A 24442-nucleotide genomic window follows, 5' to 3' on the forward strand; every position below is an offset into this window, starting at 1 on the left:
CAGCTCTGCTTGGCCTCTGACCCTTCGCCTGCCCAAGTTTCCCCTCTGTGAAGCTCTGCCTTCTCCCATTCACCACTTTGTTTTTTCCTTTTCTGTCCTTTCATGACTGCTCGTAATGGTATAATTAGTCCCTGTCACGCGCCATCTTGGACTGTTTCCTCACACTTCATGTGTGTCCGTGTGCCTCTGATGAAACTATGTGCTCTCTGAGAGAAGGGTCTGGAATTTTCCTGTGTCTCTCACAGTACCCCACCCCCCAGCCCTCTCTCTGTGCTGGGTAAATACTTGTGGGGAGATAAAAGCCTGAACTGATGGCTACACAGGTGGGTGAGCAGAGAGCTGGTTGGGTGGCAGAGTTGAGGCATTTTCCACAGATGCCTGAAACGGGGTTTTCCAGAGCTGGCGGCAGGGAGAACCCAGCCCACCACCACTCGCTCCGCATCTCCTGGGCTGACCCGGCCTCTCTTGGGAAGGCCTGGGAAGGAGGCTTAGTCTATTCCCCATGACACTTGAGAATCAGACGGTAGGTTTCTAATCCACGGTCTGAATGGGTTTCTAAGGTTGGCACCATGGGGAAAATTCCGTGTCGGCATTTTCATTTGAATCAGTATGGTTGAAAATGACCTCAGAGCTTGTGACTTGCCTGTCTACCTGCCTAGAGAGGAATGATCCCGTCTCTCACTCGGGGGACCCAGGCTGGGACTCCGCGTGGATCCAGCACACTGTGGGAAGCCTGGGTCTTCAGCTCCCAGCCCCGAGGTGGGCCTCTTCATGGAAGTGGGAAAGAAGACAGCAGGGGAGCGAGTAAGAGTTTCTGATCCCCAGGCGTTTGCCTCGGCCAGGAGAGCCCGTACGTGGCTGGGGCAGTAGCAAGAGGAAGTCTGCGTGGCAGCAGCCCTGCGGCCTCTTGTCTGCTGCCCTGCCCTGTATGCAGCTGCGTTGTCCATTCTCAAGCATGGAAAGCGCAGGATTGACCGGTTCTAAATGCTCATTTGTTGGCTTTCCAACGCGCTTCCAAATGACTGAGTGTTAATCCAATCTGCCCTGCATAATGCAGTCTTGCCGTGCATGTCTGTGAGTGTACACCAGCACCCCGTTCCCACTTGAAGCACTCCCAGGGGGTCTTGCCTGTGTAGCCAGTGGGGGGAGAGTCTCAGAGATGATTTATCTCCCCACACTGACCTCTCCCCTGTCCTGACTCCTGATCACTCCATGGAGTACCTGATTTCTTTCTGTTGCCTGAGTGTTAGCCTGACCTTCCCGTCTAGACCACCAGCTTCCTGAGGACAGGACCTGTCAGCGACTTGCTTTGCTTTCCCACAGTACTTAGCACAGCACTGGCCACAGAGCAGACCATCAGCACCTATTTCCTGACTATCTGCTGAATGGCCAGGCAGAGTCCCAGCTCCTCTAGGATGCCTTCTCGAGCCCTCTCTGACCTTCTGACCAACAAGTCATCTCTGCAGAGTCCTCCAGCACCTGAGGCCTGGGCCCTGCAAGCAAGCCTGAGGGCTCTAGACATTGGTCCGGGCTCCTCAAGTAGTCTGGCCCTTTCCAGGCAGGCCCTGTGTCCAGGCTTCCTCCCAACGACTAGAATCAACTTGGGCACATAGCAGAGTTTTTGGTTTTTTTTAATGTAATAGTTTTACTGAGATGTGCCATACGCATACCATACAAGTCACCCATTTAAAGAGTGCAATTCCATGTTTTTTAGCATACTCATAGAGTTATGCAACCATCAGCACAAACAATTTTAGAATATTTTCATCACTCCAAAAAGAAATCCCACAAGCTACCCTTTGTTCCTCCGTATTAGTTTCCTACGGCTGCTATAACAAATGACCACAAACTTGGTGCTTTAAAACAATACCAATTTCTTGTCTCACAGTTCTGGAGCCCAGAAGTCTGAAATGAAGGTGTGAGCAGGGTCACACTCCCTCTGCAGGCTCTAGGGAAGAATCCGGTCCTTGCCTCTTCCAGCTTTTGGAGGCTGTCCCCATTTCCTTGCTTGCATCACTTCAGCCTCTGCCTCTGTCTTCATATCACCTTTTCCTCTGTGTGTCTTCCTATGTCTGGTGTCAAATTTCCCCCTGCCTCTCTCTTATTAGGACAATTGTGGTGGCATCCAGGGGCCACCCAGATCATCCAAGATTATCTCCTCATCTCAGTATCGTCAACTTAATCACATCTGCAAAGACCCTTTTTCCAAGCAAAGTAACATTCACAGGGTCCAGGGACTTGACATAGATATCTTCTGGGAGGCCATTTTTCAGTCTTCGACACTCTCCATGCCCTCCAGCCCAGATGTAATTCATACAGCATAAAATATATCAAATTAAAAGTGTACATATGTACATACTTTACTATATTCATAAGGCTGTACAACCATCACCACTGTCTGATTCCAGAACATTTTCATCAAGTCAAAAAGAAACACTGTATCTATCAGCAGTCATTCCTCATTCTCCAACCCCTGGCAACCACTAATCTACTTTTTGTCTCTATGATTTGCCTGTTCTGGACATGTTGTATGAGTGGAATTATACAATATGTGGTCTTCTGTGTCTGGCTTCTTTCACTTAGCGTAGTGTTTTCAAGGTTTATGTGCATTGTAGCATGTATCAGTACTTCATTCCTTTTTATAGCTGAAGAATATTCCATTGTATGGATGTACATACATTGTACATTCATTGGTTCCTGAACATTTTGATTGTTTCCATTTATTGGCTTTTATGAATAATGCTCTTATGAACATTCATGTACACATTTCTGTGTGGACATATGTTTTTTACTTCTCTTAGGTATATGCCTAAGAGCAAGAGAGACTTTGAGACTGTTTTCCAAAGTGGCTGCACCGTTTTACATTCCTACCGGCAATATATGAGCGTTTTAATTTCTTCACATCTTCACCAAAACTTAGTATCTTTCTTTTTTTAATATTTATTTAATTTAATTTATTTTTTTATTTGGTTGCACCGGGTCTTAGTTGCGGCAGGTGAGCTCCTTAGTTGCAGCTCAGGGGCTCCTTAGTTGTGACATGTGAACTTTTAGTGGCAGCATGCATGTGGGATCTAGTTCCCTGACCAGGGATCGACCCCTGGCCCCCTGCATTGGGAGCACGGAGTCTTAACCACTGCGCCACCAGGAAAGTCCAAGTATCTATCTTTTTGCTTAAAGTTACGCTAGTAGGTATGAAGTGGTTTCTCATTGTGATTTTGATTTGTATTTTCACGATGGTTAATGATTCTAAGTATCTTTTCATGCGCTTATTGGTCATTTGTATATCTTTTCTGGTGAAATGTCTACTCAGACCGTTTGCACATGTTTTAACTGGGTTATTTGTCTTTTTATTATTGGGTTTTAAGCGTTTTTTATGTATTTTAGATACAGATCCCTTGTATGTTCTTCAATTCTGTGAATTGTCTTTTTGCATTCTTAATGATGTCCTTTGAAGTACAGAAGCTTTCAGTTTTGATGAAGTCTCACTTTTCTTTTGTTGCCTGTGCTTTTGATGTCATATTTAAGAAACCATTGCCTACTCCTGTGTTTTTCTATGAGTTTTATAGTTTTACCTGTTAAACTTCAGTCTTTGATACATTTTGAGTTAATGTTTATATATGTTGTGAGGTAGGGGGTCCAGTTTCATTCTTTTGCATGTGACTATCCAGTTGTCTTTGCTCCCTTGGTTGAAAAGACTGTTCTTTCCCCCCAGCCAGTTGTTTTGACCCCCTTATCAAAAATCAATTGACTGTAATTGTGAGAGTTTATTTCAAGACACTCAGTTCTCTTCCATTGATCTATATTATGTCTATCCTTATGCCAGTTTTGAAATTGGGAAGTGTGAGTCCTCCAGTGTTGTTGTATTTTTCCAGATTGTTTTGGCTGTTCTGGACACACAACAGATTCTTCTGACACTTGTTGCTTAGTCACTTGCTTTCTTGCTTCCTTGATGAACCAGCAAGACTGTGAGAGCCTGGCTGGCCTGCATGGTTAGTGAAAAATCCCTCCCTCTACTCTTCAGCCTCCCCTTCAGAAGGCACTTGGCCATTAGAGGTCTGGACTGTTCTGGCTGAGCTGGCTTCATCCAGGGCAGGGTAGAAAAAGAGAGAACTTGGAGAGTTGCATCTGGCCCCTCAAGTGGGTCTAAATCCAACTAATCCCGCCCTCACCCCCATCCCAGTGTCCCTTCCCCATCTCTCCTGACCTTGCAGGGTCGGTGTTTGGGTGGTTATGATTCCAGTAGATCCACTTCCAGCCAACACACCAGCTCTCCTCTTGTGCTTCCATCATTCCTGTCACTCTCCTGCCACTTCCTAAGCATGATTTACAGCAAAATAGTGCAGGATGGGGGATGTCTGTCCTGTCAGGTGGGGCAGGTGCAGTGGTCTGGCCTTCCCGGTGGCATCTCTGGTCACCTCCAAGTGTTCTTCGTGGACCCAGCAGGAATGTTGACTGAGCTCCAGGCACTGATTTTGCTGGTGGATGAAACTTGTTTTCTTCCCTGCGGGGCTTTCAGTCCTTGCCTTAAGGAGACAAAAAGAGGGGTGGGGGGGGGGGGGGAAAGAGTGAATCAGAGGGCAGATTTTTCTGGAAGATTTCAAGAGAAGCTGACCTAGTGCTGGTGCCACAATACTGAGGACTTATAGCTTTGGCCCTTTTTTCAAAATAGGGCCCCCAGCTGGGAGCTCTTTTTCGTGAATAAAAGTGATAAAACTGAATCTGACTGACTCATCTCCATGGGGCACTGGGAGTGTTTCTCCATGGCCTCCCTGCAGGGTGGGGGGTGGCCTGTGACTGAGGGAGACTTCGCTCAGTGCCAACACTGCTAACTCTGCAAACTTGGACCCGTTACCCAGCCTCTATGAGCACAGCTTCCTCATTTGTTAAATAAGGATACCTCCCTCCTGGTGGTGGGGAGCAAGAAGGGTTCAGATAGAAGGACAGCATTCATCATTGCTTTCTTCATGTTAGTCCCTGTGTTAGTGTTCAAACCAGATCAAGTGGGGTAAAGGAAAAGGTTTTATGATCACCAGAGCCATAAACTGGAATGTTCTGAGCATCTGCTGTGTTTAATTGTAGGCTAGTCTTCATGTGTATTTTCAGTTCTTTGAGGTTTGAAAGATGCCAGTTAATGGTATCTCTTCCCCATACAGACTCTGAACCAGTTGAGAACTACACAGGGGAGTCAGTAGAGATAAAAATAGAGGTTGTATTATAGGTGAAGGCTGGACCACCACATGGCTCAGACCTACAGCTAAAATGCACCTTCACGCCTCCCCCCAACTTTTTCTTTTTCCCAGTTTGAAGCCTGATTCCAGGCTGCAGAGCTTTAAGGAGCAGGTGTCCAAGGGGCTCTGAGGATGGTAACATTGATCCTTTGGCTGCTTTCATGAGTCTAGGCTCTGCTTAATGGGCTCTAGGTAGTGCTGGACCTGCTGGAGGGTCACCAACTCTGTTTATCTCACCATGAAGACCTACCTCTCTGGAATGTTGGTGCTGATTCTCCAAATCTGTGCTCTGCATGCACCATGAAACTTGTTGTCAATTCCAGTTTCTTCATAGCCACTTAAAGCTCTCTGACTATAGGCAAGTGAGTTAATCTATCTGTGCCTGGATTCCTCATCTGTGAAGTAGGGATGGTAACACCCAACCCAAAGGATGTTGAAGGACTGGCGAGAAAAGACTTGGTTAGGGACTGCCAACCTAATAAATCCACTAAGCCTGGTTCAGTGCCCTGGGGAGCTCAGCTTTCCATTCCAGATTCTGAGGCGTCTCCCTGTGTGCTGAGGAAGTCTCTTCGGGGGCCAGGTGGTCAAGGACAGGTCTGTGGGCCAGAGTGGAGATATGGATTTGAGAAAGATGAGGTCTCAGTAGAAGTGGGCCACCGAAAGACAAGCACTGGTGCATGGATGAATCCGTAGAGATTTATCGTCTGTGTGGTGGGATTTTAATCCCACATTTCAGGCCCCCTCCAGGTTGGGGGTGGGAGGCACAGGTTTGTGAGAGGAAATGTCAACACCCTGGGCCTCATTTCAAACCCATATTTAGGACTGTCTAAGGCAAAATGGTGAAGTAAGCAATGGTTTCCCCAAGGCACCCACTTCCTCTTTCTGCACCCCATTCTACTCTTTTAGCACCCTTCCCCCAACCAGCTAAGAAAATGTCTTCGAAAAATGATTTCACACTAACACAGAGGGCAGCAGAATGTGAGCTAATTCCAGGCCCCCACCTGTCAATGTACAGCCTGTGAACTACAAACGGTTTTTACATTTTTAAATGGTTGGAAAAAATCAAAAGAAGAATATTATTTTGTGACACATAAAAGTTACATGAAAGATTTTATTGTAACTTAAATAAAGTTTTATTGGAACCTAGCCACAAACATTTGTTGACATATTGTCTATGGCTACTTTCAGCAGAGTTGAGTAGTTGTGACAGAGACCATAAGACTCCCAAAGTCTAAAATATTTACCTTCTGGCCCTTTAAGAAAAAGTTTGCTGATGCTCTGCTCTAAGGGGTTGGAGATTTAATGTGTTATGTGCTCACTGGGGTTTGCTTCAGAGGAAGGGGCAAAGCAAGAGTTCAGGCATTTTTGGCAGGCCTGCAGAGGAGACGCTGGGGGGAAGCTTTGCTGATATCCTTCCAGTTAGAAGGGCTGAGGGGAGGTAAATGTCTAGTCCTGTAGGTGGGGCTGCTTCTGTCCACACTGGGATAGGGGGCATGGATGGTGGGGTTCAGGCCTATGACTCATTCTAGCTGATTCAGCAGGATTCAGAAGTGGATTCATAACTCTTAGTGAGCATATCCCATCAGCTTCCCTGCCAGCCTGGTGGCAGTGATTTTACCTGAGGCCTTTCACGTTCCTGGAGTCCTGCATAGCCTCCCCGGCTGGCCCTGAGCAGCACATTCATCGCTCACCTCTCTCATTTCCGCAGAATTTGCCTTCTGCCAGGTGGATGCCTCCGTCGCACTGGATCTGGCCCTGGCTGTGCTGTGTGACCTGCTCCAGCAGTGGGACCAATTGGCCCCTGGACTCCCAGTCCTGCTAGGATGGCTGCTGGGGGAAGGCGATGAGCTCATGGCCTGTGTGGAGAGTGAGCATCAGGTAATCCCGGGGTCTCAGGGCAGTGGAGGTGGGTGGGAGTGTCCTGTACCCACTGGACTAGTTACGTGGACTTGATGCACCTGCTGAAGGTGTGCTTCCGGATACTCCGATACAGAACAGTAACCAATTAGGAAAGTCTCCAGGTGACCCCCACAGCCTGCTGGGTGCTGCTGGGGCAGCTCTCCTGCTGGCTTTTGGCGTTCCAACGATAAGCCTTCTGATCAGTGTGGGGAGGGGACTTTGAAAGAGGCCCCTTGGAAGTTGAGAGTTTAATTAGGGAGAATGCTTATTCGTCAGCATCAGGGTAACCAGGGGCTCCCCATGGTTAGGTCTGAAGGTGAAACACTTCCAGAGAATCAGGGTCCTTCCAGGGTCTCTGCAGCTTGAAGAAAACGATTAGCCCCTCCACGTGGGGGAGCAGTCAACAGATAGGGAAGCTGAGGACCCAGATAAGCAGCAAAAGCATCTTGAGAACTGAAATTCCTCTCTACCAGTGTTTGACTCAGCTGGCCTTCTTGGCATCCCCAGCGGGCCAAGAGTTCAAAAAGCAGCCTGTTTATGGGAACTTTGGAGACAAGATAAAGTGTCTGTGATAAAATGACCTTGAAAATCCTCAGCATTACAGAAATTTGGTTTCCTCCTCAGAGACTAGTGTCTCGTGTTTAGCAATTCCTCGCTCTTTGTTCTGCGGCTCGTATCTCCCTTCCTCTCTCCTCTCTGATTTCTAGATGCACCTTCAGTCTAGGGCCCCCTCCTGTGTTGAGATCCCCTTTTCAGCACCAGGCCCCCAACATATCTTGGCTGCGAACCACAAACACATCTTTATCAAAGGTCATGTTAAGTCTGGGGGAAAAAAATTCCTCTCCAGTGGAGAAGTACAACGAGTGAACATAGAAGGTGACCTTCAAGGCGGCAAGTGGTGTGTGTTCATGGGTGTTGACAGGCGAGAGTGGACCCTCTGTCAGGTGGGGGAGGGGACACATTGCTTCTGCATCTGCCAGGACTCTGCTCTGGACTAGGGTTGGTCAACATCCCCTGTAAGGTTGACTTTTGGCTTTTTCATCTGATTTAGGTGGAAGAAGACTACCCGTTTGAAAAAACAGAAATCAACTTTTGGGCTGAGACCCTGATCTTCGTGAAATACCTCTACAAGCACCTCTTCCACCTCCTCTCCAAGTCCAGCTGGCGTCCCCTTAGCCCTGAGAGGCTCTGTCATCTTCAGAGGACAGCATCAGAGCAATGCCACCTCCTTTCCCAGCTCTTCAGAGAGCTGCCACCAACTGCTGAGTTTTTGAAGACAGCGGAGTTCACGAGACTGCGCATTGGGGAGGAAAGGACTTTGGCCTGTCTGAGGCTACTGGCCTTTCTGGAAGGAAAGGAAGGGGAAGACACCCTAGTTCTCAGGGCTTTGGACTCTCCTGCAGCAGCGAATCAGTTAACTCTTCCAAGAACAGAAACGGCTTGTTGAAGAAAGAAGACTTGTGGGGTCGGGGGTGGGATGGATTCTTCCCCCAGTCATTCCACAGGAAAATGTTGAACAGAAACTCAAGCATCTTCTCCCCTTCACACCTCCCCCACTTCTGTGAGTCTAGTCTTCTGTCCTACAGAGGACTTTTTCTTCAGTTCAGTCATTCAAGGCAGCCTCGTTTATTGCAGCTACTGTAGGAAGTGAGGCGACCACGTTGAATATTGACTCTGTTCCCAGGTGCAGGCCACCTGCAGGCCTGAATTAGCCTTTTTCATCCCCCAGGACCTCCAATGTCCAACCAGAGCCGGCCTGCATTTTTCTCTGAATTGACTACACAGAATTGGGTTTTAACACATGACTTTCCCCCCTTTTTTTGGCTGGTTGTAGGAGCTGGATTAGTTGGCAAACAGCCCACTTGGTCAGAATTCCAAATTTTATTCCATTTTAGCGAAGGCAGAAATATGTTCCAAATGTTGAATCGTGGGAGAATTAAGGATCAACTTCATACAAATAATTTTGTTTTTACTGTCTGCATGTTTAAGCCTTCAGTGATCTACACATGCCATCCTAATTATTAAAAGAGCCATTAAGAGCTCCCACCCCCCATAAAAAGTATCTGTACTATTGTTAGGAAACCAGTTTGGCCACCCAGTGAAACCATAAACTCTTGGCTATTAGAAGGAACCTGGGGAAAGGAGAGTTAGAATAAATGACTTATTTGATGCCTACACTGTTTACTGTCATTTTCTTGGTGGCAGTAACAAGAAGATTCTTATTTAAGATGCCAGAAAACATTTGTTTGTTTCAGTGATTTAACCTAGAAACCCTAAGGGTTTTCTGCTTTTCTAAATCCAGCCCTCCCCCTCTTCCTCAGACACCCAGCAGGTGTCACTCTTGCATACATTTTGCTGCTGGTTTTGTCTTTCACTGGCTTACCCTTTATAATTTATACTTTCAGAGTAAGTGTTAACCCAAAGACAGTTATCTTGAAATTCATAGCTTGGATGGGTCATAGCCTCATCCACATTCATTTTTCATCCTAGTTATCTGAAAAAAAACATTTCAGTAATCATATGTACACTTGGTCCAGCTTTTAGAGTCTAAATATTTTAAAATACTTCTCAGGTGAGCAATCAGAATTATTTTATTGATGTTTGAGGGTTTGAAGAGGCAGTTTAGAGGGGAAAGGGTTTGATATCATTTCCTACTGCAGAAAGACATATTTCAAATATAAATTCTCTTTGAAAGAAAACCACCTAACACTAAAAAATAGAGCCTACTAGAAGTATAGAGAACGGTCTGTGTAGAAAGAGGCAAGGAGAGAAGTTAATATCCAAAGTTTTGCCCTAAAGAGAACAGGAAATTCCCTAGTGGTTTTGCACTACTCAGCTCAAAATGTGTTTTTTGTGATCCTGAATTAATTACCTGGTTAGGCATCTGTGTAGCCCACACTTGATGGAAAGTTGCCAACTGAACGTTTCTTTTTGTTCTGAGAAGACCTGGCTGGTGAGAAGTCAGAATTGTTGGCACAACGTGGTGATAACCATGGTAGAATAATTATGAAACTGGCTCCAGCAAAGCCCAGCTCACTGGAAAAGGCCAGCATTCCTTTTTTCTCTATTTAGAATGAAATAAAAGCAGTTACATAATAATAAAAATATTTTCTACCGGCAGGTACTCTGTACCGAAGCATGTACCATAGCATGTTTACATGTTAGCTCCAAAGTCCTTCTACCAAGCCTGCAAAGTGGGTGTCCTCATAGCTGCTGACTGAGAATTACCCCAGATTTTGATCTTGGCTGGTTGTAGCCAGCCTGGGAGCACAGGAGAGACAGATGTTTCCACTGGTTTTTGTATCTGAAATCTTGTCACTGATCTCCAGTAGCAGTGGTGAGGAGAACTGCTGTCTCACACTTTCCTGATGCATTCCCTGGAGATACTCAGAATACCCCCACTGTCAGGGCCATCCTCAGACTCCTACATTGTGGTTCATTTCAACAGAGAACAAAACAGAGTCAGGGTCCTTGGGTATTTTAGGCTGCAGGTGTCAGCCACAGTTGCCCAGCCTTGTCTAGGGGCCAGTGTAGGCTGGGTGGCAAGAGTGAAGCAGTCACTTCTTCTGAGGTCACTGCCCTTGGCTCCAAGCTCAAGGGTCCAAGATTTGGTGCCCTCTCAGCTCCACATTCACAGTTCTGTAGACCTCCACCCATCTGGCCATACTCCAGAGGCCTGGATTTCTCCATTTTTATGCTTTGTTAATTTGTTTTCATAACTAAGGTGAAACACACTTGTTTATCTTTTAAACACCTTCACAGATAACTCAGATAACAGAATATTTTGCACCTTGACAAAGGGGAGAGATGAGTAGAGCAGGAATTATCTGTTGTACAAAGAAACTCAGGTGCCAAAGTGATTTTGTGATTTGCCTAAAAATCACATGTTTTGTAAGGGGCAGGGCCTGAACTCCATTCCAGCCCTATGTTTCTGATCCTGAAGTCCTTGCAGCCCAACCCCGACTCTGGCTCCCTGGGTGGGTGGGGAGTCCAGCAGTGGGATCTGCATGCAAGCTAAACTCTATGGAGTCGGTATCCTGAGTGACAGGCCTGGCTCATTCCCTCCCAGGGTAACTGAGAGAGAGAATGAGCGCCGCCAAATGGAAGTAAGCACAAGGAAACAACCAGAAATAAGATCAACTGGGCAAGGGGGCGTGGGTCGCGGGAGCTTCTTTCCCTGGCGGGTACTGGACCTTCCAACTTAGGCCCAATTACAGCCTAGGCTGCCAGGTGTGCGAACTCAAGGGCCCCGCTCCAGCTTTTTGGCAGCATATGCGTAGACGCGGGAGTGAGAAGTGTCCTGGACCGGACTCCAGATCTGCCCTAGTGGGGCTGACAGCGGCTTCAGCTGCGCTGGGCGCTAGAGGGGGGTGTCTGCCCCGTACCCGAAGGGCGCGCGTTAGCGAAGAGCATTTCCTAACTCAGGTTCTTGGGGTGTGGGACTGGCAAGCGAAGGAAGCCGGGGCGAGCCCACCATACGCATCCTCGGTGCCCTGCCCCGCCTGGCTGCGGGTCGGCCTTAGCCGGAGCCCGCAGCCCACAAAGAGTTAAGGCGGGGCGCGAGGTGCTCAGCGGCCGGGGAGGTAAGGGGCTAAGGAGGGCGCGCGCCAGGCCAAGGCTGCGGCGGGCGAGAGCCTCGGCTGGCAGCTGTATCACAACCCCCAGGAGGGCAGGGGAAGTCCGGACAGACCAGCAGACGGACGAGGCGGCGGGAACTGGCCTCCATGCCTGCGCGGCTCTCCCGGCCTTTCCTCCCGTCCTCCCAGCCGGCTCCCCCGCCCGGGACGCCCCGCGCCACTCCGCGCCTTTGGCCCTGGCTCAAGGTCTTGTGATGTGATTAGCAAAGCCAGCGCCTTGTCCTCAGACACTCAGCCCTGCCCGGCAGGGCTCGGCGCTCAAGCCCTGTTTACTGCAGCCTGGGCGGGAAGAGGGGCGGAGGAACGGGCCCAGGCTCCTCCGGGCGAGACTGCCCTGGCAGCCGCCCGCGTGGCCGCTCTCGCCGCCCCCTCCCCCCACCCCCGCCCCACCGCGTCTCCACGTGCAGTCAGGATGGAGCCACCACCCATCAGACTCGGGCCCAGAGCCCCCGTCCCCCCGGCCGGAGCACCCTTGGCAAACCAGCCAGGCCGCGCGGACGGTTGCAATATTCTTGCATTTTGCAATTCCCGCGCCCAGTATAAAACCGAAGGTGGGAGATAAAAGCTCCGCAATTTTCCCTAGCAGGATCGGGCGGGGAAAGACACGTCCAGGGCTGCAGAAACCCGGCCACGTTAAACGTGCTGGGGATTTCCAACAGTGCAGCTCCAGAGGAGGGGAGCCGTATCTTGCCGCCGCCACCCAGCAGCACCCATCTGGGCCTTGCTCTCCACGCCGCCCCGGGCGCCCCGGCAGCCAGCCCCGCCCCGAGGCCTCTCCGCCCTCTCCCCCCACAGGAAAAAAATTGGCGGCGGCCAATGGGAGGCCAGGAAGGCGCCTGACGTCCTCCGGCCTGCTGGCGGCGTTGCCTGGAGACCCCGGCGGGGTCAGCGTTCTGTCCCCTCCCCCGGCAGGCCCGCCCCACCGCTGCCGCGCTCCGGGGCTCTATATAGGGCGCGCGCGCTGGGGCGGCTGAGTTCCAGCAGTCCGCGAGCTGCCGTCGGCTCCGCGCGGGGGGGCGGGCCGGGCACCCCGGGGCGCGGAGGAGAGCTCTAGCTTCACTCTCCTCTCCCCCCCACTCTGCACTCCCGGGCACCCTCAAACCAGTCCACGCTGCTGCCCCCGCTCCCTCTGTTCTTGCCCCCTAGCAAACTTTCGGTCCCTCCCCCGCCCCTCGCCCGTTATTCGTCGTGGCTCGAGCCCGGCCGCGCCGCCCCGAGGGCTCCTCCGGACCTCCCAGCCTTCAGCTCCGACCATTACCGGATCCAGAAACATGTCGACCACACTTCTGTCCGCCTTCTACGATATCGACTTCTTGTGCAAGGTATGCGGGGGAGCAGGGAGGGACAAGGACGGGCAAGCTGTCCTCGGCTTTGGGGGGTCCTCTTCCTGCCTTGACTCTTTGGGTTCGAGAAAAATCCCGGAGTTTGCAATGTGTGCACGTACTTTGTGGGCGGGGAGAAGGAGCAGGGAGGAAAGGCAGGAGGGAGTCTCTGTAGCTGTTTTAGTTTCTCCCTAGCCGACCACAGCCACGCTGCCCGGGGCTTCCCGGACGGGGTTTGCGCCGCCCAGGCCGGCGGCCCACGGCTGAGGATCACATGTCGCAACCCAGCGCGGCCTAGGGTGGAGAGTCCGGCTCCTCCCAGCGCGAACTTGATTCTTGTGCGCGTGTAAGGGAGGAGGTTGGGGGCCGAGTTGAGATCCGAAGAAAGGAAAGAGAATCGGAGGGCTGGAGGTGGATATTCTGCAACTCGCCCCAACTCATACATACCTCCTCCCTTTCCCACTTTTCATCCCTTCCCCGCTCCCCTCCTTTTGGCAGACGGAGAAATCCCTGGCCAACCTCAATCTGAACAACATGCTGGACAAGAAGGCGGTGGGGACACCCGTGGCCGCCGCTCCCAGCTCGGGCTTCACCCCGGGCTTCCTGCGACGGCACTCAGCCAGCAACCTGCACGCGCTCGCCCACCCCGCGCCTAGTCCCAGCAGCTGCTCGCCCAAGTTCCCGGGCGCGGCTAACGGCAGCAGCTGCGGCAGCGCGGCGGCGGGCGGCCAGGCCTCCTACGGCACCCTCAAGGAGCCGTCGGGGGGCGGCGGCACTGCCCTGCTGAACAAGGAGAACAAATTCCGGGATCGCTCGTTCAGCGAGAACGGCGAGCGCAGCCAGCACCTTCTGCACCTGCAGCAGCAGCAGAAGGGAGGCGGCGGCTCCCAGATCAACTCGACGCGCTACAAAACTGAGCTGTGCCGGCCCTTCGAGGAGAGCGGCACGTGCAAGTATGGCGAGAAGTGCCAGTTTGCGCACGGCTTCCACGAGCTGCGCAGCCTGACGCGGCACCCCAAGTACAAGACGGAGCTGTGCCGCACCTTCCACACCATCGGCTTCTGCCCCTACGGGCCGCGCTGCCACTTCATCCACAACGCCGATGAGCGGCGGCCCGCGCCGTCGGGGGGCGCCTCCGGGGACCTGCGCACCTTCAGCGCCCGCGACGCGCTGCACCTGGGCTTCCCGCGGGAGCCGCGGCCCAAGCTGCACCACAGCCTCAGCTTCTCGGGCTTCCCGTCGGGCCACCACCAGCCCCCGGGGGGCCTGGAGTCGCCCCTACTGCTCGACAGCCCCACATCGCGCACGCCGCCGCCACCCTCCTGCTCCTCGGCTTCGTCCTGCTCCTCGTCCGCTTCGTCCTGCTCCTCGGCCTCGGCGGCCTCCACGCCCTCCGGCGCCCCGACGTGCTGTGCCTCTGCGGCGGCGGCGGCCGCGGCCGCGCTGCTGTACGGCACCGGGGGCGCCGAGGACCTGCTCGCTCCGGGCGCTCCCTGCGCCACCTGCTCGTCGGCCTCGTGCGCCAACAACGCCTTCGCCTTCGGCCCGGAGCTGAGCAGCCTCATCACACCGCTCGCCATCCAGACCCACAACTTCGCCGCCGTGGCCGCCGCCGCCTACTATCGCAGCCAGCAGCAGCAGCAGCAGCAGCAGCAGCAGCAGCAGGGCCTGGTGCCCCCCGCGCAGCCCCCGGCGCCGCCCAGCGCGCCCCTCCCTGCCAGCGCCGCCGCGCCGCCCTCGCCGCCCTTCAGCTTCCAGCTGCCGCGCCGCCTGTCCGAGTCGCCCGTGTTCGACGCGCCCCCTAGCCCCCCGGACTCGCTGTCGGACCGCGACAGCTACTTAAGCGGCTCCCTGAGCTCCGGCAGCCTCAGCGGCTCTGAGTCCCCCAGCCTCGACCCCGGCCGCCGGCTGCCCATCTTCAGCCGCCTCTCCATCTCCGACGACTGAGGCAAGAGGGCGCCAGTGAGGAGGAGGAAGGGAAGGCCGTTCTGGGGGTGTTGGAGGGCGCCCCTGCAGTCTCGCCCCTGCTAGGGGCAGGGGAGTGTGGGGGGTGACGTCGGTCACAAGCAGACTGCAGGCCGCACCGAGCCCTTGGACTCGAACTTGTGTGCCGGGAGGGACCCCCACCCCTCCCCTTTCGGTTTCCTCTTGTTTTGTTTTTTTTTCTATTATTATTATTTTTATTATTATTACGAAGTTTCATTCTTGTTGAGCGAAAAAAAGCCAACGAACTTTTTGTATTGATGAACAAAATATTCACAACAGAGCAGTTGTGATGCGAATAGAACAAAAAACCAATCACAAACTTTTTAGGTCTCCCGATGAGTTTGGGACTTTAGGGAAAATCAACCCAGCACCAGCAGCTACCAACCGCCATTCCATATCGTCACTTGAAAAGCATTAGTTACAGTCCAGATGTGGGGACTTATCTTGAGAGAAGTTCCTAATTGTTTGTCTCAGACCAGTGTAAACAAACCAGCCAACCACCGCCTTGCTAAACCTATAAGCTTTTAGAATCCAATATTCTGCCAAGAATATGCCTTGATAGTAGTAGACCTCAGCTCCACAGGTGTTTTTTGTTTTTTAACAAACTTATGTATGTCTGGAAAAAAAACCCTTGCATTCCAAAGTTTCATACTGGTTACTGGTTTCATTGCCACCACTTAGTGGATGTTTAATTTAGAACCATTTTGTCTGCTCTTTCTGGAAGTCCTGGGCAGAGCTTAGTTTGTAATTGTTGGGGAATAACTGCTGAATTTTTAGCTGTTTTGAGTTGATTCGCACCACTGCACCACAACTCAATATGAAAAAAACTATTTAACTTATTTATTATCTTGTGAAAAGTATACATTGAAAATTTTGTTCATACTGTATTTATCAAGTATGATGAAAAGCAATAGATATATATTCTTTTATTATGTTAAATTATGATTGCCATTATTAATCGGCAAAATGTGGAGTGTATGTTCTTTTCACAGTAATATATGCTTTTTGTAACTTCACTTGGTTATTTTATTGTAAATGAGTAAAAAAAAATCTTAATTTAAGAGATTGTATGTAATATTTATTTCATTAATTTCTTTCCTTGTTTACGTAAATTTTAAAAGATTGCATGATTTCTTTACAGAAATCTTATCTTGATGCTGTGGAAGTAGTTTGAGGAATATCTTAAGAGTTTTTCTTAGAATGTATAATGGTTGTATCCCATCCAACTTTAAAAGAAAAAAAGTGACCACATACTCTGCAATCAGGCTTACATGTGGCATGCTTTTCTCATTCCAACTTTATAAATTAGCAAAAAATGTTTTTGTTTGCTTATTCCACCAGTTCTACTGTGACATACTCTGCATATAAAGACATGTAGCAATAATGGGGGAGGGGGGGTAATCTCACAGTGCCTTTGGAAGGGCCAGAACTTGCCTTAAAACTTCCTCAACCAAATAAGTATTTTGTCTATCAGTGCTTGAGAGAATTTGAATGTAGGATGGGTTCAACTGCACAAAAGGAAAAGATTTTTACCACTTTTTTTATATAGATATAAAGTGAAGAGGCCACCTCTTAGTGCTAAAATGGTATGTAGTACATGAATATGCCTTGTTTCATTACAGAAAATTCCAAAACCTGTACTATTTTTCTTTTCCGTGTGGAAAGGCAGGAATGCTTTCCTGGACAGCGGATGAATGAGCGGTAGCTTTAGTTTGTACGTAGGTACAGTTGGAGCACTATGTATGTATGTATTCTGGACTACTTTGACAGAAGTAGGTATTTGAATGTAACAAGGTTAAGTCAACTTGAGTTGTAATATATTTGGGGAATCAGTTCACTACAAATTGTGACTGTAAACATTGTACTGTAAATGTTTTGTAGTTTTCCCCCAATAAAATTTTTGGGAAAAAAAGGTATTAATGTGTAAGATAGCTTCCTTTTTTTAGATGCGAATATCTAGCTTTCTAGCTTCCCCCCGCTGTCAGGTTTTGCTCAGGTCTTAGAGGGATTGGGCTTAGGGTTTAGAGAGCTGGTGGAGCCAGAGTTCGGAAGAGCCTGTCCCCCTCTATGTTGTATAGCAAGTTCTTTTAGCTGAAAGAAATTTGGACCGTCAAGGGCATTAGTTAGCTGTTCCCTTTGGTAATAAGATGCATCCCTGTGTTGGCTGACTGGCTGGTGGCAGGCCCTGGCTGGGAGGCCCGAGGGGTGTGGCCCGCCTGTGAGTCACCAAGCAGATCACGTGTCTGCAGTGGCAGCTGAAGGTCTGATTTTTTTTTTTTTTTCCAGTGGGACGGCCGGGGAACCAAACTGCTTGGGTGAGGAGGGTCTTGCCAGCCCTTGGCTGAACGGGGGGTAGGGGGTTAGGCCCAGCGTTTCTTGGGCCAGAGAACCAGGGTTTGGCCTGGACTTTGGAAAGCGTGGTTGTGTCCTTGTCCACAGAGGAAAGAGATGATTAAACAGGTTAAACTTATATCTGGGCAGTGTTTGTTTATGCGGACAGCTTCCTCTGGGAGTGAGCACACACGTTATTTATGCAAAAGGATTAGTGTCTGCTTGAGACTGTAAGCGGCCAGAAAGCAAATGCGACCCAGGTCTGGAAAAAAGGAAGGGGAAAAAAAAGGCATCCATCTGTGCTGATTCTCACACAACTGAACAAGACCTTAGTATGGTTCTTTTCCTACAATCACTTCAAAGCTTAAAAATGTAGTTCATAAATCAATTTGTTTTTCCTTCTCTATCCCCAACACCCGCCCCCCCAACACATACACAGAGTTCAGACACTTTTTCCAAAGTAAGAGATTTAGCAAAAGTTTCCTCATCTACCACAGCTGAGCTCTATCACCCATCCTTGCATCCCCGCGACCCTGTGTTTGCCTGTGTTCCTCAGGGTCTCCTGGGTCTCACAGCTGAGGCTGGTGGGGTGGGGGCCGTTGGTGGAGCCCACCAGGCCTCAGGCAGCTGTTTCACGTTAACGATGATTGCGCTGGTGTTCACTGGAGCGTTTTGGTGCTGCGCGCACCCTGCCAAAGGGGATGGGGAACAGTTTCAAAGTTCTCCCAGATGCCGGCCCCTGGCTGTGGGGGACTCAGCAGCGGGGGAGGGGAAGCCTGAGGCCAAGGAGGGCTCGACGGGTGAAGACGCTGCAATCTCCTAGGCCTCTTCACCATAAAGAATGTGCAATGGCAGGGAAAAGTCTAAAATGTGGTGCTATGTAGGCCCAACTGCATTTCAAAGGCCTTGTTTCCACTTCATCCCAAAACTGATTTTTCTAAACAAGTACATTTGATCAACTGGAATGTTAGACTTCTTTTTGGGGTAAGCCACATTCATTTTTAAAATTGGTTTGTTTGAAAGCCCAACTGCTAGGAGCTGATGTTTTGTATTTTAGACCCAGTGGAGCGTGGAAAGCTGGGGGGAGTCATTCAGAAATTTCCTCTTGCTGCAGATCAATGGAGGGTATGTGGGTCATTGTCTTTCTGCAGCGGCTGGAATTAACAGCAAGCAAGACGCTCTAACTGTTGCTTGATCACCCCTAGAGAAGTTTTCTTGTAAATTAAGGGAACTAGAAGTAAAAACTGCAAGTGAGAACAAGCCAGGATTCCTATCACGGGCTGGGGAGCGGAACTAAAACTGACTCCTGTGTTATACTCAAGATAAAATTCTTTTGTAGTTACTTGTGAAAATAAGCCCAGGATGTGATAGTGTTTAGCATGGCTTCATAGTGGCATTTCCACTAGCTATTTGAAAACTAAGGTATTTTTTAAGCAGCCCAATTAGTGTGCGTCCCCTTCTAAGTTATTTCCTAGAAGGGACACATGCATTTAGATATTTTCCACCCCTCACTCTGTCTGAATCTATGTGTGTATAACGTGTTGGAGGGGTGGTGGGAGGAGGGGGGGGGGGCACACAAAAAAACTATTGAGAAGCTGCCCCTGCCCTTGGGAACAGATGGGGGGTTGTGAGCCCTGCAGTGGCTCAGGAACCCCGTAGAAAGGACCAGGCCTGGAGGGCCCAATGTAGGAAGGACAAACAGGCATAGCTCTTGGCTATAGGTCTGGCCCAGCACTGGGATGCTCGGTGGTGAAGTTGGCCTGAGGGTCTCAGAAACCCCCAGGCTAGATGTGTACAGAGAGGAGGCCCACAAGAGAGCCACTGACCCTGGAAGGGAACCATCTCCAGGCATTTGCTCTCCTTCAGTTGTGCTCAGGGTGACAAGAGTGAGGGCAGATGTGACTCGGGCCACATCTTCTTGAAAGCAGAAGTTGGGTCTCCGCACCTTCCCTGGCCTTGGAGTTCGTGGGAGCCCCCGACGCAGCCCCTGCTAAGCAGCCAGGCTTACCTTCCATCAGGGGCCATAACCGCTCTCCATTTTTGTTACCTCGTTTAACTGTGTCTCTATTTTCTTGTTCACTCTCTGGGGGATGTGAGACTTGTGGCCACCCAGGGCAGTTCCAGTCTGTGCTGCTGGCAAGGCCAAGGAGGGAGGGAGGAAAAGAGGGAGGGTCAGAGAGGAGCCAGGGCCCAGGGGCCGGACAGACGTGCCCGGGAGGAGCCCTGTGGGGATGGGGGGCCCCAGGCAGCAGGAAGCCACAACACCTCCAGGCCCAGTCCTGCCTAGGTGGGTTTTCCCAACCTCTCCTGACAGTTTTTGCTAGATCTGGAAAGTGCATGAGTGTGGGTGTGTGTCTAAGGAGGTAGGTGGGTGTGCCCACGTGCGTGGTGTTGCTCTGTGTCAGGGGTCTGTGTCTGTGGGCGGGGTTGCTGTGGGAGAATCCTGTGTGGCTGCATCTGTGGGGTGTGTGGATGTGAGCAGCTGTTGATATGTGTGGGGGGTATATATGTGCGTAGGGTGTGAGGGTCGGTGAGGAAGGGAAATCTGTGGGTGTGGGTTTGGCTGTGTGTGTAGGTGCATTTGGGGATCTGTGTATAAGTGTGCTTATGGGTTTGGGTGTGTTTGTTGCTGTGTGTGTATGTGTGAGTGTGGGTTTGAAGGTATCTTTTGGTCTGTGTGTGTGTGTAGGTGCATGAGGGTGTGTATCTGGGTGTGGGTTTGGGTATGTCTGTTGCTCTGTGTGTGTGTGATTCTGAGTGTGAGGGTGGGTGTGGGTTTGGGTGTGTCTGTTGCTGCATGTGCATGTATCTGGGTGTGGGTGTGGGTTTCAGTGTGTCTGTTGCTCTGTGTGTGTGTGTGAGTGTAAGTGTGGGTGTGGGTTTCAGTGTGTCTGTTGCTCTGTGTGTGTGTGTGAGTGTAAGTGTGGGTGTGGGTTTCAGTGTGTCTGTTGCTCTGTGTGTGTGTGTGAGTGTAAGTGTGGGTGTGGGTTTCAGTGTGTCTGTTGCTCTGTGTGTGTGTGTGAGTGTAAGTGTGGGTGTGGGTTTCAGTGTGTCTGTTGCTCTGTGTGTGTGTGTGTGAGTGTGGGTGTGGGTGTGGGTTTCAGTGTGTCTGTTGCTCTGTGTGTGTGTGTGTCTGAGTGTTAGTGTGGGTGTGGGTTTGGGTGTGTCTGTTGCTGCATGTGCATGTATCTGGGCGTGGGTGTGGGTTTCAGTGTGTCTGTTGCTCTGTGGGGGGGGGGGGTTGCCTGTTGCTGTGGGTGCGTGTGTCAGTGCAGCTGTTGCTGTGTGGGTAGGTGTGTAGGTCTGTGGGATGTGAGGAAGGATCTGTGGGTGTTGCTGTATGTTTGGGTCTGGATGTGTCTGTGTGATTGGTGGGGGGGGGGTGTCTCTGTCTGGGTGGAGTGTTAACAACACCTTTGCAGGAAAAGCAGTCCTTTTTAGCAGGCCTCTTTCAAGTGAAAAACTGTTTTCAAAACCCGGAAATGGAGGCCAGGCTGTCACCCGCTTCCTGCAGTAGGTAGTGGGCAGAACAGGGCTGAGTGGGGGAGGGGCAGACAGGCCTTCAGCCTGCAGGGACCCCAGACCCAGTTTATGGCTGGTCACACCTGCCAAGGACAGGCCTCCTGGGCCTGACTGCAGGGACGTATTTAGAAGCAATTAATTCTCTAGTTGAAGGGGGAGGGGCTCTTTTATTTTCATCTGTTGCAGAAATAGCTCATGTCAGATAGGAGCTCTTGTGCCCTCTGGGGTGAGAGGCAGCTCTGAAATAGAAGGAAAGATATTAAGGATTTTAGACAGACAAGAAAACTCCTGAGCTCGCTGAAACCGAGTTTAAAATATTTCTCTAAAAATAAGCTTTGTTTTCCTTGTGGATTCCTCTGGCAATCGGGCCCTCGTGTCAGGGTGTTTAGCAGGCCTGGGAAGCCAGGCGGAATTTTTTAAAAAGTGAGTGTTTCCCAGCTGTGGCCTTGGAAAGTTCTCTGTTTTCCATTTATTAAACTCCTAGTTTCTGGCTAATTAAAATTATTTTCAAATACAACTCCATGGCCCCGCAATATTTGATGAAACACAGAATTCCCTGTGACCCCTCTGTAGGAGGCTGGGCCAGGCTGTGGGGTGGCCTGTGACCCCTCCACTGGGCCTGGTGCTGGTTTTATGCAGAGGGGAGACCCTTTGAAATGCAGGCCCAGGGCCTTGTCTTTCCAAGCCCCACCTCCTCCCCGAGTGGCTAGAGTGAGAGGCTGCTCACAGGACAGTCTCTGAGCCCTGCACCACTGGAGAAGGGGCTGTGGGTCCTTGGCGACCTGCTGTTTGTTCCCCTGCATCACTGAGTGGAGAAGGGGTGCACTTCCAGAGGAACTTGGCTGAGGTACGTGGCAGGTGACCCTGGTTGTTTCTCCCTGGCCTGGCTACTGTTGAAGCTTCAGGGCCACACAGGCCAAAGTGCCCAGGCCCTCTTGAGCACCCACAGGATGTCCAGACTCCCAAGGTGATGCTTTGTGAAGATGGAAATCCAAGATGCCGCAAGGCAGGAGGCGTAATATTGCTGAGGGCCAGGGCTGGTGTGATTCAGATGTGCTGGCAGGCTCCCTTCCACTGCCCTGGGATTCTGTCCAGACATCCAAGGGGTGGGATGCTGGGATGCTGCCCGGGACCTTTCATTCATCCCACAGAGAGTCCTTGATTGTCTAGTACGTGCTGGCACTGCCGGAGCAGAGGTGAGTTGACTGATGTCATTCCTGCCCTCACGGAGTGTACGTATTTTCAAGGTTCATTCACGTTGTGGCGTGACTCAGCCTTCATCCTTGTATGTGACAGGATAGTATCCCATCCTATGGCTGCACCACATTTTGGTTTTCATTCGTTAGTTGATAGATGTTGGAGTTGTTTCCACCTTTTGGCTATTGTTGAATCATGGTGCTATGAACATCAATATACAAGTTTTTGTGTGAACATATGTTTTCAGTTCTTTTGGTTACATACCTAGAAGCAGAAATGCCGGAATGGTAACTCCCATTTGACTTTTTGAGGAACTGCTGTACTATTTTCCAAAGTGATACACTGGTTTGGCTTTTTTTCTTTTCTTTTATAAATTTGTTTATTTATTTATTTTTGGCTGTGTTGGGTCTTCGTTGCTGCAGGCAGGCTTTCTCTAGTTGTGGCGAGCAGGGGCTACTCTTCATTGTGGTGTGCGGGCTTCTCATTGCGGTGGCTTCTCTTGTTGCGAAGCACAGGCTCTAGGCATGCAGGCTTCCATAGTTGTGGCATGTGGGCTCAGTAGTTGTGGCTTGCGGGCTCTAGAGCACAGGCTCGGTAGTTGTGGCACATGGGCTTAGTAGCTCTGTGGCATGTGGGATCTTCCCGGACCAGGACTCAAACCCGTGTCCCCTGCATTCGCAGGCGGATTCTTAACCTCTGTGCCACCGGGGAAGCCCAATACATTGGTTTTTATAACTGTTTTATTAATGTAATGAAACATGCTCCATGGATGACCACGTAAAAGCACTTGTGCACTTGTTCACAATAGCCAAAGCTGAAGCACTGTTACCATCTCCATTTCAAAGATGGGGAAACTGAGCTCATAGAAGTTGTCATAGGCCTGAGGCCAAGCAGCTCAGAAAAGGCTGAAGCAGAATTCAAAGGAAGCTAAGCAGTGGTTCCTTCAGATCACCCCAGGCTGCCTCTAAGACTCCTGCTTTACTCCCACACTGTCTAGAAATGGAGGTGTCCAAGAAGCCTTCCAGGATTTCTTTCCAGGGTAAACCCTGTCCTGCCTCACCTGTGCTTTTAAAACACAATGAGTTCAAGTCACCCTTCAGCTCAAAATCCTCATTCAGAATAAAATCTAAAATCTTACCAAGGCCTGCAAGGTCTGTCCTTCCCCACCCACCCACTAGCCCTTTCCTTCCTCACCTCGACTCTCCCTTCCCTCATCCTGCCCCTACCACTCAGGCCACCTTGCTGGTTCGTAATCATGCTGGACCTGCTCTGTCTCAGGACCTTTGCACTTGCTATTCCCTCTGTCATGCTCTTCCACATTTCCTTCAATTTCCTGCTGTCACCTTTTCAGGGGGCCACCTAGACCACCCTAAGACAACAGCTCCATCTGGCATCTCTCATCCTGCTTAATTTTTTCTCTAGCATTTGTCACCCTTTGACATAATTTGAATGCCTTTCTTTATGTGTGTATCATCCTTCCTTCTTAGACTCTAAGCTTCATGAGGGCAGGCACTGTCTCAAGTGCAGTGGGGAGCCACTGAAGGATTTTAAGCTGGGGAGTAAGACAGCCACATTCACATTTTAAAATGATTTTCGGGGGACTTCCCTGGTGGTCCATTGGTTAAGCCTCCATGTTCCCAATGCAGGGGGCCCAGGTTCAATCCCTGGTCAGGGAACCAGATCCCGCATGCTGCCACAAAGATCCCACGAGCCGCAACTAACACCCAGCACAGCCAAATAAATACTTTTTTTTTTTAATAAAATGATTTTGCTTGTGTGGAGAGTAGACTGGAAAAAAATGATTCCTTATAAAAACAATTTGAATGCTAAAAAACATTTAAAAAATCATGACCTAGGGTAGCCCTTTCATTCCACAGATGAGAAGACTAAGGCTCAGAGAGGGTGGAAGGACCCCTCTAGAGACTTCCCAACTTCTGGGTTTCTACACAAGCCCTAGGAAGAGAGACCGCCCAGCACACCGTCCTCCCGAGGTGTCAGCTGTCCCAACAAGGCTATTGGTAAAACTGCTGAATGTTGACTCTCCCCGAAGCAGACCTGAATCCCTGTGGACTGAGAGGCTCAGAGCAGCAGGTCTCTGGATGTTCTGTTCATCTGGCTTCTCAGGGAGGCCCTGGAGGGTCTATAGCGTGGACACACCAGGAGCTTACAAAGCACAGCCCTGGGAGCCCAGACCTGCTGCGGGGCCTGGAGCGTGACAGGGCTCTGAGCAGGTGTCACCACCACTCTGTAAGGGGCCCGGTCTGCAGGGGTTACAGGCCGGGCCTCCCATAGACCTGGGTTCAAATCGCACTCCACGGCC

The 24442-nt window shown here is 50.5% G+C and overlaps 2 protein-coding genes across 5 annotated transcripts in view; both read left to right on the forward strand.

Moving 5' to 3' along the window:
- Positions 1–9300, forward strand: part of THADA (THADA armadillo repeat containing) — a 323481-nt gene extending 314181 nt beyond the window's left edge. For all 4 annotated transcript variants that reach the window (XM_057740678.1, XM_057740680.1, XM_057740681.1 and 1 more), the window contains exons 37-38: positions 6937–7106; positions 8179–9300. In XM_057740678.1, the coding sequence (XP_057596661.1) occupies positions 6937–7106; positions 8179–8574 (566 nt within the window). In that variant the 3' untranslated portion in view covers positions 8575–9300. The remainder of the gene's footprint in view (positions 1–6936; positions 7107–8178) is intronic.
- Positions 9301–12423: 3123 nt separating this feature from the next.
- ZFP36L2 (ZFP36 ring finger protein like 2) lies at positions 12424–16988 on the forward strand. Its single transcript, XM_057742770.1, has 2 exons — positions 12424–13086; positions 13585–16988. Exons 1-2 carry the CDS (start codon positions 13036–13038, stop codon positions 15031–15033), a joined length of 1500 nt encoding a protein of 499 aa, XP_057598753.1. The 5' UTR covers positions 12424–13035; the 3' UTR covers positions 15034–16988.
- The last annotated feature ends 7454 nt before the right edge of the window (positions 16989–24442 follow it).

The sequence above is a fragment of the Hippopotamus amphibius genome, chromosome 7 (genome assembly GCF_030028045.1).
Source record: "Hippopotamus amphibius kiboko isolate mHipAmp2 chromosome 7, mHipAmp2.hap2, whole genome shotgun sequence".
NCBI classification, from domain to species: Eukaryota; Metazoa; Chordata; class Mammalia; order Artiodactyla; family Hippopotamidae; genus Hippopotamus; species Hippopotamus amphibius.